The sequence below is a fragment of the Erithacus rubecula genome, assembly GCF_903797595.1.
Source record: "Erithacus rubecula genome assembly, chromosome: 12".
NCBI classification, from domain to species: domain Eukaryota; kingdom Metazoa; phylum Chordata; class Aves; order Passeriformes; family Muscicapidae; genus Erithacus; species Erithacus rubecula.
This window is the reverse complement of record NC_136664.1, coordinates 14,993,114-15,008,702: the sequence shown is the minus strand read 5'-3', so window position 1 is coordinate 15,008,702 and position 15,589 is coordinate 14,993,114. Positions and strand designations below refer to the sequence as shown.

At 48.0% G+C, this 15,589-nt stretch overlaps 1 protein-coding gene across 1 annotated transcript in view; it reads left to right on the top strand.

Annotated features, from left to right (window-relative positions):
- The first annotated feature begins 4,588 nt into the window (after positions 1-4,588).
- Positions 4,589-15,589, top strand: part of TSHZ3 (teashirt zinc finger homeobox 3) — a 66,517-nt gene continuing 55,516 nt past the window's right edge. Inside the window, exon 1 of the mRNA XM_079315806.1 lies at positions 4,589-4,726. Coding sequence (XP_079171932.1) covers positions 4,687-4,726 — 40 coding nt within the window. The 5' untranslated portion in view covers positions 4,589-4,686. The remainder of the gene's footprint in view (positions 4,727-15,589) is intronic.

Here is a 15,589-nt window from a genome sequence, read left to right as displayed (position 1 = left end):
GGACCGGGGGCACTCGGCTGGCGAGAACCTGCAGGTCTCCGCCGGCTCCTCTGCCCCGCTCGAAGGGGAGGCACCGGCAGAGCTGGGCTGGAGCTGGGGCGAGAGGAGAGACCCGGGGCCGTTGGGTCTCCGGGACTGACCCCCGGAGAGCAGTGAACCGGTGAGAATAGCGGGTGAGAGCAGCCACACGGGCACCTCGGCGCACGCCGCTCCCTGCCTTGTTTGCAGTGAGCAAGAGGCGAATCATCAACACGCTGCTCGGGAGAGAAAAAGGTTAAAGCTCGGCTAAAACACGCTGGCTTCTAAGAAGCAGCTTTTCCAAGTTTACTAAACTTCCTCACTGATTCTCCCTGGTCGTTCCCATAGCCAGCACTTAATTCCAGTGGTCCTTTATCGGCTCAGCCACTGTCTCCACTCGGGCAGGAGGACGAAAGTAGTGTCTCGGGCAATTGGTGGAGTTTTGGTGGAGAGGGAAGGTATGAGCAGTGAAAATATACACCAAAGAAGGGCAGTAAGCAGTGCCCAGCTGGGAAAGATAAAACATTCTTAGCTGGTGGAAAGTTCAGGAGTGATGGTTATCCAATTGTGTGACTTATAAATAATTAGTACCTTGTTTTAAAACTGCCAAGAAGAGCGAGCTTAGGGCTGAGCCTCGTGTGCTGAGTCTTTGTGGATTGAGCCTGTACAGCCATCGATTTGATGCGTTATGTTTGGAAATGTTACACTTCATAAAATTGCGCGTTTTGGCTCTCTGGAATAGACTGTGACCCCCAAAGAAGCCGACGCACATGTAGGCATCTGCACTTCTCTCTGTAAATGGTCTGCTAGAAAGCCCGATAGATTTTCTTTTTCTTCCTTAAAAAAATGTATATAGTCAACAAGTAAATTATTCCACAACTTCCTGACCGTTTTGGCAGTGAGGGTTGTGAATGTGTAAGTGGAGTGCATGTGTCTATATGCACGAATGTCTGCCGCCATCCTCTCTCTCTCACACACGAGAATTATTATTCCTAAGTGAACTGAGAAAGTTCCTCCAATGACTGTTTACGGAAAGTTTCACTTATTTCGTTCCCTCCCAGTCGCAGCTCGGCGCCCTGGAAGGAGCCCATCACCCTGCGCTGCCGCGCGTGTGGGCCGCCCTGTGCCGAGCCAGGTAAGCGCCGCTGCTTGCACAGAGCTGCCCTGGCAGCGGGGCCGGGGACAGCCTCGCGTGTTTGTTTGTGCTGGTGACACCGCTCAGCCGCCGAGGTGCCACCTGCCAGCATCCTCCGCGCAGGCAGACCTCTGTCTGGGAACCTGTTCAAGCACAAATGCCTCCACACGCACAAACCCACGCAGGCGTGCAGCCGAGCGCACCCGCGGGAGGAGGCTGCGCGCCCGCGGAGCCGCCGGGGCCGAGGGGCTCGCACCCGCCGGGCACTCGGCATTGGGCAGGGGCTGACATCCATCCCCCGGGCGGGCTGAGGGTGACACAAAGGCAGTGAAAGACGAGCAAATTTAGAGGCAGGGAAGTAGAAGAAACAAAGTTCTTGCAACTTGCAACCGCCCCAAAATTCGGGATTGGTCGCTTCAGCTCGTTCCTCGCGGTGCTCCGCAGCCGGCAGCTGAGGAGGATCGGAATCGTCCCTGGCTTTGGAGAGGGCTCTCGTACATTTCAGAACAGCCTTTACAGGACTGCAGTGACTACACGCGCCGTGTTATTTTAATTTTGCTGTAATTTCCAGGGCGCTTTACTAGCGCCTGGTGGCAGAGTGACCTTCCCTCACTCTGTGCGGCGAGCAGGAACAGAGCCGGCCCGGGCTCCCCGGACTCTCGGCTGCCGAAGCTCCGGGCCGAGCATCCCAAAGTTTGTTTCAGCCTCTCTCGCTCCAGAGCTCGGAGGAATCCTCCATGTTGCACGGCGGGGGCCGGCTCGGCCAGCAGCACTCAGCCCGGCTCGCCTCTCCGGCCCCGCGCTCGGTGCGGTGCGGTCTTGCCGCAGCATCGCCCCGGGAGCCGGGAACGCAGCCGGCCCCTGTCCCTGCCCCTGCCCCCGGCCGGCAGATCCTTCGGGGGCGTGGGGGGCGTGAATTATTTAGTTTTTCTATTTCCTACTTAAAGGGGGAGGAGGGAGGGAGAATGAACGAGCTATTAACCGCAGCCAAGCCCTGCTTCCCGGAGCTGTCTAACGCTTGTAAATACTTATGCTGCGGCTGGTCCCCTCCTCCCCGGTTAAGTTGTTTAGTATGTTGGTTATTTGTACCGAATCCCGGTCTGTGTAGTGTCTGATGTGTTGTCGTTGCAATGTGCAGCCGGGGTGACACTGATGGATGCGCCAATGGTGAGACGGACAGATGTTAGGGCGGATCTAGCGGCACGCACCGCCGCGGCGGCGAGCCCGCCCGCCCGCCCCGCCGGGGCTGCCCGCCGCCCGGCCCCGTCCTGCCGCACGGCTCACCCACGCTCACACACACGGGGCTTTTTGGGGAGGGGGGGAACGGCTCGGTGTCGTCTCTTAAGCAGATCTGATCGCTCCTTCTGTGAGCAGATACTGTAACTGTGAGAAGCAACCAGCGAGTATCAATGAGATGGAACTGAGCGAGTTTGGCAGCAGAAGAGGCAATTGACAACTCACCATTTTCTTGTTTGCAAGAAATGTTTCGTTTTCCCCCAACAGTAGCAATTTCCCGGGGACTTTAGGCGACTGAGATTTTTTGTTTCATCCTAAAGATCAGCTTAAAAAAAAATCAACTCATAACAATAATAATCCAAAAAAAAAAAAAAAAAAAAAAAATCCCAAACCTTCTCCACCCGTCATGTAAAGTGTTTGAATTTCCTGCAACTTGAAAGGGAAGAGAGAGCCCGAGAGCGGCACGGCGGCTTTATAGGATGTGAAGACGCAACAACATCTGCACTTAGTCAGGTATTTGGAATTATCCCAAATCTCGAAGAATGGGGGCGAGTGGAGATTTTTTTTGATCTTACCGTAAAAGTGAGCTCAGCCTTTTTTTTTTTTTTTTTTTTTTTTTTAATTCCTCCCCGTGAACTTTAAAAAAAAAAAAAAAAAAAGCGGCTGGTATTTTTTTTCTTTCTTTCCTTTCTGCTCTTTTGTTGTTGTTTTTGGTGGGGCTGTTGTTGCCGTGTCTCCCTTTCCTGCTCGCGGGGTCCCGGCGCGGGCGGAGCGGGGGCGGGAGCGGCCCGGGCCCCGCGCGCCCCCCGCGCCCCGGCCCTCCCCGCGCCGCGCCGCGCGGCCCCGCCGCCCAGGGAGGCGCAATCAAACCCGCAGCACATCGATCCGCCGGCGCTCGCCGAACTGAGCGCGGCGGCTCGGCAGTGAACTTGGACCGAGAAAAAAAAATTAAAAAAAAAAAAAACAACAACTGAGAGAGAGAGAGAGAGGGAGAGAGAGAGGGAGGGAGAAATCAATCCCCAAAACAGGGAAAACGAGGGAAAAGTGCTCCTTGCCGAAGAGCTGGGTGCGTGGGGCGCGGGCGCTGCCCGCTCCCCGCCGCTCCGGCCCCGCGGGGCGGGAGCAGCGGCTCCGCTGGCGGGGGCGCCGCCGGTAGCGGCCGCCGGCCGGGGCGGCCCCGACACCGCCCGCCCGCAGGCGCGGAGCGGAGCGCGGCGCCAGCCAGGTGGGAGCCGGCGGGCTGGATGTGCCGGCGGGCGGGCGGCGGGGCCGGTGAGTGCGGCCGGGGCGGGCAGCGCTGCGGGGCCGGAGCGGCGGGGAGCCGGGGCTGCCGCCGCCGCTGTCACCGCGCGGGGCGGCCGGGATGGAGCGGCGGGCCGGGCCCTCCTCGCCGCGGGGGCGGGGGCGGTGAGGAACGGGGGGGTCCCGTGCCCCGGCGCGGCGGGAGGCGATGGCTGCGGGGGACTCCGGCGGGGAACGGGTGCGCGCGGGGGCGGAAAGGGAAGGGCTGCGGCGGGGAGCGGAGCGAGCGGCGCGGAGCCCGGCGGGCTGCCCTGCTGTCCCTGTCCCTGCCCGGCCAGCCCTGCGCCGGGAGAGCGGCGCCGGCGGCGGGCGAAGTTGGGTGGCGGAGGGGGCGCGGCGCGGGGGTCGCTCGGCCGGCGGGGCAGAGCCCTGCCCGCCCCCGTGCCCGGTCCGGCGGGCGATGCGCACTGATTGAAGGCGCGGCCCGGGGCGGGCGGCGGTGCCCCGCTCCCTCTCGGCGGACCAGTTTGAGTGACACCGCGATCATCTCGTTTCCCTTCAAGCTTCGCCTGTTGCCGCCGCCGCCGCTCCAGCGCCGAGCCGAGAGTGGAGAGCGCAGGCTGAGGCTCCGCCGGCTCCGGCCAAGAGATCCCCTGTCTTTATGCCGTGATCTCCCAGCCCGGCCAGGCACCGGGGGCGCAGGGCGGGGTGGGGGGGACTGCGGGCTCTCCCCAGCCCTCCCGCCCGCACACCTCTTCGGGGGGCTTCCCCTCCTCCTTCCTCCGGGGCGATTTGTCAAACTTCCCCCCTCTTCTGCCAGCAGCAGCAGCAGCAGCAGCAGCAGCAGGGCTGTCCTCTCCTCTGTGCCGCCTCCTCCGCCGCCGCCGCCTCCTCCTCCTACTCGGCATCGTGTATGCACAGCAACAAAAAATATATCCCCGACCCAGCCCTCGCGCCGAGGCTGGAGCAGCTCACCGGATCTCTGGGGCTGAGGCAACTCTTCCCACCCCCGCGCCCCGGCTGCCCCCCCCCGCCGGCGCCCGCAGCAGCCCAGCATGCCGAGGAGGAAGCAGCAAGCGCCCCGGCGCTCAGCAGGTACGAGAGCCGCTTCCCTTCCTTCCCTGCCTCCCCTTCCCTTCCCTGCGCGGCCGCTGCCTTCTCCTCTCGCTTCCCTCCGTCTCTTTCCCGAGCGGCTCCCGGCGCCGCTCCGCGCTCCGCTGCTGCCCCGCTGCCGCCGCTGCCGAGGGCTCTGCCGGGCAGCTCCGGGGCTGCGGGCACAGCGCCGCGGCTGCGGGCTTTCGGGGCGATTTTATTTATTTATTTTTCTTTGGGGTGGGGGGAGCGTATGAAAGCCCCTTCCTCACTTTTGGTGCCCACTTTGATTTATTCCGAACTCTGCCATCGCCCGGCTCGGTTCTGGGGGTAGCCCCGTGCAGGCAGGCGGGTGTGTGCGGGCACACTGCTCGGGCTCGTGTGGTCGGTGTCACTCCGGGGCTGGGAGAAGCAAGGAGGCGAATTTTGGTTATTTCCAGCCCGTACTTTGGCACCTACTTTTCTTCTCTCCCTCCTAGTCTTCGTTCTTTTACATCCCCTTCCCTCACAGGCAAATGGTTTGTGAAAGCCAGGGAAAATACTCTCTTTATTTAATTTTTTTACCTATAAAGGAAGAGAGAGGGTATGTATAAATAAAGGGCACGTTGTGAATGAAGTGGCAGGGACAAAGTGATTTGGAGGCTCTGCAGTGCTAGTTGAAGATCCAAGCCCAGAATTGGTTCCTTTGCCCAACTTTTACCTTTTTTCTCTTCTGCCTTTGCACTGCACTGGAGATGTCTCTGCCGGACAGACAGACTCTCCTAGTTGGTCACTTTCTTTGGTAGCCTCTTCTGTTAATCCTATTGATTTCTTATTTATGAGTCCAGAGGAGAAGCTGCAAAGTAAACCAAAGGAGGAAAAAAAAAAAAAAAAGGGAAAAGGGTCTGTGTATTGTCAAGTGACTGCTGAATGTTTCTGATAGTGCCTTTACAATTTCCACCGTTTTTTTTTTTTTTTCCTTTTTAGAAATACTTTTCGAGGCTTTGTGCTGGAGAAGTTTTTTGTTTGTTTGGCTTATTTTCTTTTTGCCAGAAATGTCAACTCCTGTTTAACTTAAGCAGTATTTTTTGGAAAAGCCAAATTGAAAGGAAAACAGTAAAAGAAAAGCTCCACATAATTTTACAGTAATCCTTAGTAGGGGCTATGTGGGCTGGAAAAGGTTTCCTTGGCCTGTTGCCATCCTTGATTTGATGTCTGATTGATCGCCTGTCATCTGGCAGCCTTTGATCTATTCATTCCCGATAAACATCAATAAATCACTTGCCATGGTAACGCCGGACTCGGTGACGTCACGGGTGGCCTGTCAACTCTGTTAGCGCAACTTGAGGGGCTCCTGGCGAGCGGGGCCACCACGGCCAGCCCGGGACAGCGTGAGGGGGACAGCCCCGCCGCGGCGTGTGCAGCAGCCCCGAGAGGCCGGGTGGAAGTTTTCCAGAGGCAGCATCCCTGGCAGCGCGGCTGTTGGGCTCAGGACAGCTTGGAGCAGGTAGCCCTGGAGCCTGGGGCAGGGGCTGCTTGGAGCCTGACAGCTTCTCCGGGCTGAGTGGTTTGGGTTTAGTAAACAGCAAGGGGCTCGGGGAGTGACACAATTTGTAAATAGCAATGTGTGTGTTTCCTTTCTTCTCCTCTTTGACATCCACACGCGTTCGGCCGGTGCTTTTGAAATGGGGAAATAGACTTCCCAGCAGCCTTATACCCTGCACACAAACAGCTAGAAAGTTTGGAAAGTTTCTCAGTGATACCATCTAGCAAACAATGTCCTAGCCAAATACTTCATGATAATATTTTGCTTTTCCGGCCCGTGCCATCAAATAGCAATTTTTGAGAAAAATTACAGAGGTGAACTTTTTTCATACTTGGAAAATTCTAATTTGTAATGTGGATTTAGTTCTGCAAATATCTAGCTTTTGCATGTGTTTGGCACACTCAAAACTGCTGTAAACTGGGCTCTCTCTCCACAGACTGGAGAGACTGCACTAAACACACATTCTGAGGTATCCTCTCCCTCCACCACTCTCTGTCTCTCCCTCCTTTCTCAAGTGAATCATCCATGATGTGCGATCTATCTTTCATATTTAGCAGAAGTGTAATCTCTTTAAACTTTTAGCTTTTTGATAGCCACATTAAACATTTAGTATTATGTATAATTGCTTCCCACTGAGATGCTGCTTTTATTGGTCACATTGGAAATGTTACTTTTTCTAATAGCAGTAAAAGCAAAGGCTTTTTTTTAACACCTTAAAAAGCAGCTAAGAAATAACAGGTTAGTTAAGAAATATTCATTACAAAAACTTGACTGCAGGACTAATAGGAGATGGAAGAATGGTTTTGCTCTATCAAAATGACCCGTCAAAACGACTTTGTTTCATATTTGATTTAATTGTCTCTCTCCTGACAGGCACATTCATCAATAGCTTAATGGTCAATCAGAAGTTGGCAGAGTGAGTGCTTTCATTCTTTCCCATACACTAGCTTTGGCTTTACTTTATCAAAATGCCTCTGCCTAATGGATATGGGGGATGTAGAATGACTGAAGGGCTACTTATTTGACAAGAGTGAAAAAACAAGAACATTTATGCTGTTGATAAGTGCATGAAGATAAATAAGTGAGCTGTATGAGGCATTTTATTTTAAGACAGAAGAAACTTACTTTTTTTCCCCCCCCTTTTTGGCTTGAGAGCTGCGAGTTATAAGGTTCATGACTGCTTTTGTGGCATACTGAGAGTGATGACAAATTGATTGCTTGGTACTGAGAGAGAAAAAAAGGTGGTGGTGGGGGGAGAATTAAAGATGTCTGCTGATTGGTAACTCAGGAAATCCAGTCCCCAGCAACCTTGAGAATACTCGAGAATTTTTTTTCTCCAAACTGAAAGGTCCGCTCAGCCATAAAAAAAGAAAAGTTGTTTTGCCAGCTTCATTAGTGTTCACCTAATTAGCTGTAAACCTGATGGATTCCTGACAGCTTTAATGATTGGAGATGACAAGCTCCACGCAGTGTCATCCAGCAGAATTAGGTTTGCAGCTAGTTTGATGTAATCAAGTTGATATTACACAGTCCTGGTTGCCTTTAGTTGTGCATTAACTCAATTTTCTGCTGCAGGTGACAAATGGGCTTTGGTACCTGGATAATCATGTCATAGGAATTAGGACCCTTTTAATGGTCTGGAGTAGAATAACAACAACAAAGAACTCTCAGCAGCACAGAGCTCGCAGACATAACAGACAGGTGCACAAATTCTTTATGTCTAGCCCAAGTGTTAACACCACACTGTGGAAGACTAAAGCTGTCTCTGAGAATCAAGAATCTGTAAAAATGATAATTTCACTTTGTTTGCTTTGAGACTCAGCTGAATATCATAGGTATATTTGGGAAGGAGAGTCAGGGATTGCAATTTTATTCCCCACCTGTTAAAGCAAGAAGATAGTCAGGCTTGCTGCTCCAAAGACTTCTGCCATGTAAGTCAGGAGGAAGAAGGTATTTACCAGTTAAGAGGCTACTGTCTGGGGTAGCTAAGATATTGTATTAATAGAGGCCAGTCTTGTTCATGCAAACAGTAATTATCTATCCTTAAATTATAGCTTTCACTTGCAGCTTTTTTAGAAACCTATTTAAAAGATCAAGAAAATGTACTTCCTACTGACAGAAGCGACTTAATACATATTTTGTATACGTATCTTCTGTGGAGGGATTGGGAACTAGTGGTTTGCTGGAATCACATTTAGTTTGCTTATTTATTTATTTATATGTTTTATAAAACAGTAAGACCCAGGCAACTGCACTGAGTTTTCAAGGCTCTGGGGGAAGAAAAAATAAAAACCAAACAAACCTCGGCCTATGGTATATATACATTTTTTTTTTTTTCGTGGTATGTTTTAAATCCTAGAGATTGCTGCATGCTTTAGGCTCTTCCCAACTTCTGCACTTGCATTCAAAGGCTGCACCTGGACAGTGTGAGCACTGAAATACAGGGAATTGATGCTTCAGAGGCGTGGAGCACTTCCACTTTCCAGGGACTTGAGTGCTGGTGTCAGCCCTCAGCCCCTCCAGCGTGGGGCTGGGGGTGCAGCATAGCAAACAGATGCAAGATGGCACACAGGTTGTGCTGCCAGATTTCCAGGCAGCTCTGACTCCAGCAACTCGAACGCTCGCTTTAATTTATGGCAATTGCTTGCAACTACATACATACCCCAAAAGTAAATGTAGCGATAAACTAGGCTACCTATAAAGGTACTTGCAGTGTCAGCCCTTGCTATGTTATTTGCCTCCAAACCTGCCACATATTTCTCTGTTGGGCAGAGATTCTTCCTAGCAGCAAGCTGACAAAATGATTAGTTATGGCTGTCCTCTGCTTTTTTTTTTTTTCCTTTTTTTTTTTTCCCCGGCAAAGTGTGAAGGAACAATGCAAAAAAAAAAAAAAAAAAAAAAAAAAGAAAAAGAAAAAGGGGCATAAATATAAAAAGGCTTGATAGATTCCCCTGAATATCTGTCTGGAAAACAGAATTTTCCAGAATCAGCTGCCATTTCTCCCATTAGCTTGACAGCTGTCAATTAGGGCTTCAGTGCTCTCCTGGGCCACAGTTTATTGCGTGCGGTTGATGTTGTCATTTTGTTCTCGGTTTTGCCTTGAGCACTATCATGAGCAGGAGTGAAATAGTCAATAACTGATGTATCAGCAGTTATTTCTTAAATTGGCTTACAAGTCTGCATTTTTTCCTCTTTTTACTAAAGATTGTTTTGTAAAGTGATTAGAATGAATTGTGACTGCTGCAGGGTTATGGGAAATGCAGTGAAGCTAGGGTGAGTTAGCAGGATTAAAGTGGGTCCTTTTTGTCAACCCTGCTTCCAGGATTAGTGGAAAGTGTATAGAAAAGATCACCTTCAGGGTGAAGTGTGGGGTACATTTTTAAGCGTGCTACGTGCACGCTTATGCAGAAACATATGGTGGTACAGAGTGAATGAAAAGAAATCATTTGCCAGGACGTAAAGTAGCCTGTGTGTTATCTTTCTGAGCAAACCTGGGCACTGCTGGCTTTACTGTGTAGTAATCCATATTTTAATCCAATGTCGTGGCTGTTTCCTAGAGAATCCAAATACAGATTGTCAGATTTTAACACAGCCCTGTTTTCAAGGTACTGCTAGTGGATCAGGTATTAAGATGCCTGAAGTGTTGCATTGTCAAGTAGGAGTGTATGTGTGTGTATGGTTATGATACAACACCAAAAATAACATAGTTGCTGAGCAGTCGTGTGTTATCTTATCTGTGAAATACTTCAGTATCATTTACTAAACAATCTACCTCAGGTGTTTTAGTCTGATTTTTTTTTTCTTCTCTGTGTGTTTGGTATTTTTTTTTAAATTTAGTTACGCCCAAATTGTGGTTTATCAGCCTTAAGTTAAAAAATGAAAGGTGAATACAATATATTGTATTTGGTAACAATGATATGGACTGGTACATCCAGACAGATAATATGCAGTTGTAATTAGAGTGAATAGACAGGCATTCATTTTCAAATTCTTTGACACATGCATAAAATAGTCATATAATAAGATAAGATGACAATTTTATGTTAGGTTGATAAAGTGTCCCGATACATGCATTTAAATGTCTGTAAGCCTTTTTTTATCCAGACAGATTAATTCTAGTTTCCAGCATTTGCAGTTAGACATTAAATTAATTTTAAAAATCCCACTAAACAATGGATGCATTGCTTTTTTGTGTGTGTATGTGTCATAACCTAAAGCAGGAGGATTCAAGAAAATTTGTGCAATTGATTTTTCTTGATTTCAACATTAAAAAAAATAAAGCATGAAAACTGGCTCAAAGGATTTAAAGCATAGTCCATGAGAGATTGTATTGTAGTTTTCTTAAGTACAATAATGCAGAATAGAACATTGTCAGGGCTTGAAACTGTTTGTTACCATTTTCATAAAAAGAACTGAAAGAGTTGAAATAAGTAGGGCTTAATTTCAGAGACTGTGAGATTCATCCTACTGCATTTGCCTGATTTTGCGCCTGAAAGATATTTTGGTCATCTCAGCAGAGAGCCAATCTGCAGAATTTAAACACTTCTCATTGCAGGCATCAACTTTAAGATATTTCTCAGAAAATGTTCAAAGGGTTTTTTTCCCCTGGGGGTAGAAGGAGAGTAGGGAAAGAGTTACCAGAGGATCATAAAATATCTGAAAGCTCTTTGCCAATGCCATTACCTGGCCTCTTCGGGCCGTAAAGGGACAACTCTTCAAGAATAATCTAAGTTCGTATTTTAGACTTAATTATAAATTATTAATTAACTCTGTCAGGACACATGTTATTAATTATGACTCTCTTTTCTTCATTCAGAGCAGCTGTTGGGAATCACGTAAGTTGACTGTGCTGGTTGGTGTGGGAGTTTGCCAGTGAGGAGCCTCCATGCCCAGCCCGCCTCACCTCCAGCTGCCATCCGCTCCCGCCCGGCCAGCGCCGGCATTCGTGCGAGCTCTCAGGTGGCCCAGTGTGCTCACAGCTAGCCACCATCCTCATGGAGCTGGGGTTAGCTCCTGTCCATAAAGAATTCCCATTTCAGCAAGGCTCTGAGGTGGTGGGAGGTGGGAAGGGCGGCGGCCAAGCTTGGAGAGAGGGAAGCCAGGCGGGATCCCTGCCCTTCCGCCAAACTCCTGCCAAACTTCGCGCACTGGCACGGAGCAGAGCGCTGCTTTAGAATTCGTTTGGAATGATCCAAATTCATTTACTTTTGATATTTCCATCATTAAATTGAACCCTCTGTTTCAGTTTCTTATGTGTTCTTTGCGGAATGCATGTTGCATAAAATAGGCAATTTTTAATGAACAATTTAATGTAAATGGGTTCTGAATTTAAATTAATATTAATGAAGCTTTGAGTGAATTTATTTTGCATACGTAAAGGCTTGTAACTCTTTCACTCATACACTCCTGTCTTTATGTACTAACACATTGGTTAGGTGAATTGGCTGGTTTCCATATTTTGTGATTAAAAACTCTAATGGATTTTACATGGATATTTGTGCTAGCGCAGCTTTGCTCAGGTTACTATTGCTAGTAAAAAACGTACCTGCCTTGATATTCAGATTTTTGTAGCTAACATTTCGCTGTTGCCCCGCCGTTTCTTCCTACTTTGGTTTCGCCTTCACGCTTAAAGGAAAAATACTCCAACAATAGTCACCACAGTCAAGATGTTTTCTTTCTTTGGCTTACCTCTAATGCATTATGTATTTAGAAATGATGGGATGTTCTATAATTAATTCTGTTAGATGTAATTGCTATAATCACTTTGATGCTACACATAATAAAAGTAATATGGTAAGCATACGGAAAAATATAAACACCTTACTGTAACACTTTTTGTAAAATTCTTTTAAAAAAATTCTTTAGAGTGGAACCTCCGCTTCTGTATTTTGTCAGAGATAAGAATTTTTTTTTAAAGTACATTACTTCAGTAAATGAATCAATTTTAGATATTGAAAAGATATTGAAAAGATTTTGACAGGCAGGTTGTCTTGTGCGTGTGTGCGAGTATCCCTGACTCTGTGCGGTATTAAAGATGTAGTTCATTAAGAAGCCAATCTCCAGCGTGGCTACAAGTGAGACATAAATGACTGTATATCTCATGAAATGAAAGACAAATATGTACATTATATCCAAACCCAGGACATAGGAAATAACACAGGAATGGAGCTGTATAGTGGAAAGCTTCTTTGTAGCGCAAAATTATGGGAAATATAAAATGTATGAAGGGTAGTAACTAGAGAGGGAGTTTTTCAGGCATGGTCCCAAGTGGGAAAAAGACTACAGAAGGTGATTTCCCTCCTCCTGCTTTTTTCTTTTTTCTTTTTTTTTTCTTTTTTTTAACAAGTAGCTTTGAGTTATTGTTTGCAAACACAGTTTTTGATAGGGAGGAAATGAAAAAAATATGTGTAATGGGTTAAGCTGTGTAGCTGATATCCTTGATTCTGTAACAAAAAATGTTAATATGGCCGTAGTTCTTAATTAGTAGCACACCATACTTAATGCTGCAAAGGTCACTTGGTTTTATGGTCCAGCTTTGCCTATGAATTTGTATGTTTCCCCCCAAATTTATATTTCTCTCCCATGTATTTTCTAAGCAATTGAGTGTGCAAATTGTAGTAAAAATGCGAACTAGAAACAGGATTAGAAAAATACATTTAGCGTGGACAAAGAAGAGGTTTTTATTTTTTCTTAATTTTTTTTTTTTTTTTTTTTTTCTGGTGTTATTTTCAAATAATGCACAGCCTTTGCGTGGCGAGCAGCAGTATTACATTTAACTTCTGTAAGCTGAACAAACAAACCCTGACCAAGCTCTCGCTGGATTGTTCTGGGGAAGAACAGAGCAGGGTGCTGTTTCTGAGTGTCTCTGGGACTGGGCTAGCTGCCGGCAGCCCTTTCCCTGCTAGGTCAAGCCTGTTGCTGGAGGGCCAGATCGCAGCAGGGGCCTCCAGGAGGCTTGGCCAGGCTGCTCCAGACTGGCAGCCATCAGTCATCCATCTGTGACACAGAGTCTGTTTTTGATGGCAGGGATGATAAAAGGCCTGGGAACTGTATAGGCCCTTGTAATCAGGGCCAGTGCTGACATCCTTCTCAACTTTGACAGCTTCTTCCTTTTCTCTCTTCACCGCCAAGACTGTCTCAACTGGATTTTTTTTTTTCCTCTCTCTTGTTTCATGTACTTGATCAGTCTCAGATGCTGGGAATTATTTTTTTCTGGAGGGAGGGGGAGTGTTTCTTTTGGTTTGTGGGTTGGGCAGGTGTGAGAGGAAGTCTGGTTTTTTTTTTTTTTTGTTTTTTTTTTTTTTTTTGTACTGTAGGCCTGTTGCTAATTAATGTTCCTCCATAAGATTCTGTCGGAGTTGAGTAATGTTTTTGATCTTTATGCCTGATAACTGCATACTTAATGAGATTTCAAAGCTGTGAGTGCAGCTCCCTACAATTATTGACAGATGCCTTTTCTTTGCCATTGGGTTCAGCTTCATAAATCCTCCTGCAGTAATGAGGTTCAGAAGTGCCACCCTGCCAGTGAGCTAATGAAAGAGGGGGGGAGGGAGGGAACAGCTCATGCCTGCCTGACACATTTTTTTCCTTTAAAATTTACTATGCAGATGTCAAGCTGTGGGACGATTACTTCAAACATGCTAATTTTTATCTTGCTTTTGTGTCAAGCCTGCATGCCATTTTTCCCCCCCAATAATAAATAAAAATAGAAACCTCAACCTATTTAAATTTTATCATGGATCATAACTATTGAAGACTTTGATATATGTGTGTTCTTTTGCAGTTTCCAGTCAGTGGAGCAGTTTTTTGAAATCCGAAGGGCAGAGAGAGGTTAAAAAATGAAAAATCAAGGGGGGAAGAAAAAAAAAAATAAAAGGCAGCAAGCTGCCTCGGCCGCACGTCAGCCTGCCCTAACCGTGCACTTGAAACATGGGAGATTTCATTTTAGAGTTCTGAAACTAAATCCTGGTGGAGAATAGCCGCGCCATGCCAAACAGTCGATTTCCTTTTCAGCAGAGCCATACATCACTGACCCACCCTTCCCTCCCGACAGAATGACATGTGTCATTTGTCACCGGGCCCTGCCGGAGCGCGGGGGGGCGCGGGCAGCTCCGGCTGCGGCGCTGCTGGATGTGCCGGCCGGAGCAGGGACGGGGACCGGGACAGGGGCATGGCGCACTCGCTGCACCTTCTGTGCTTCCCTATTATCTGCTAAGTCCCCTCCTTCACCCCACTGAAGGTTTTCCCTCCTGTATTCTTTCTCTCTCAGTCTCTCTTCATTCCTTTTCTTCCTCCCCCCCCTTTTTTTTTTTCAAGTTTGGCAGTTGGGACAAACTGGCTGACACGTATCATTCAAGCAGCACCAGCTTGCTGGGGGTTGTGTAAATGAATCTGGGAGCTCTTGGTTTCACATGATTCAAACGTGCATTATTGAAGATGGATGTTCCTTAAAAAAAGATTGATGATGGATATCAGGCTTATAGTGCCATTTATCATTTTGAATATTATTTAGACTTGCCGTGTAAAGCTGTAACTTGAGAGTTGGATGAGCTGGGACAGAATGGAGGCCTCGGCGTGCACGTTGTGATTGATGGCTTTGCTTTCTCATTGTTTGTTACCAGATACTCGCCGGTCATTACAGGAGTGCCTTACAATTGTTTTAGGGGCTGGATTTCCGTGTGTGTGTGTGTTTGTACAACAGGGAGAGGGATGGGCAGAGGCAGAGTTAAGTTTTTAGCGGGAGCGTTTCAATAATTGTAAAGAATGTAGACAAAGCCGTGGCCCGTGCAAGGATACAGGCAGCCTTTTGCATGATCACAGAGACTTGCCGTGTGTAACACTAAAATATAAGCAGGACTGTGGCTGAATCAGTGTAACATTGCCAGGCATTGCCACTTCCAGTATAAAAATATGCTTGGGAACAGATTAACACACTCCAGCTTCCTTTCACTAACAGGATGCACCCTTTTTTTTTTTTTTTTTTTCCCTGGGTCCCAAATAATAGCAAAGAAAAAAAAGTTCTAGGACATAATTATTTCAGCAGATAGTTCTTTTTCACCCACACTCTTCATCCAGGATTGTGAATCCTTGAGTCCTGGTGTTCGCTCCCCAGTGTCCAGGGTGCTCCTAGGGTGGATGGCCTGGCTGTGTAAGCAGTGAGGGCAATCCCTTCCCTCTCTGAAGCACTTTTGCTGGAGCCAGGACACCCCCACCTGCTGGAAGAATTAAGGAAACAGCTTTTTATAGGCAATTAGATCTTTCCTTGGAAGTGCAGGCAGGGACTTTCAGGAGGTAGACACTCCAGCATTGGAGCAGCCTCAGCAATAGGCAGTGCCAAACTT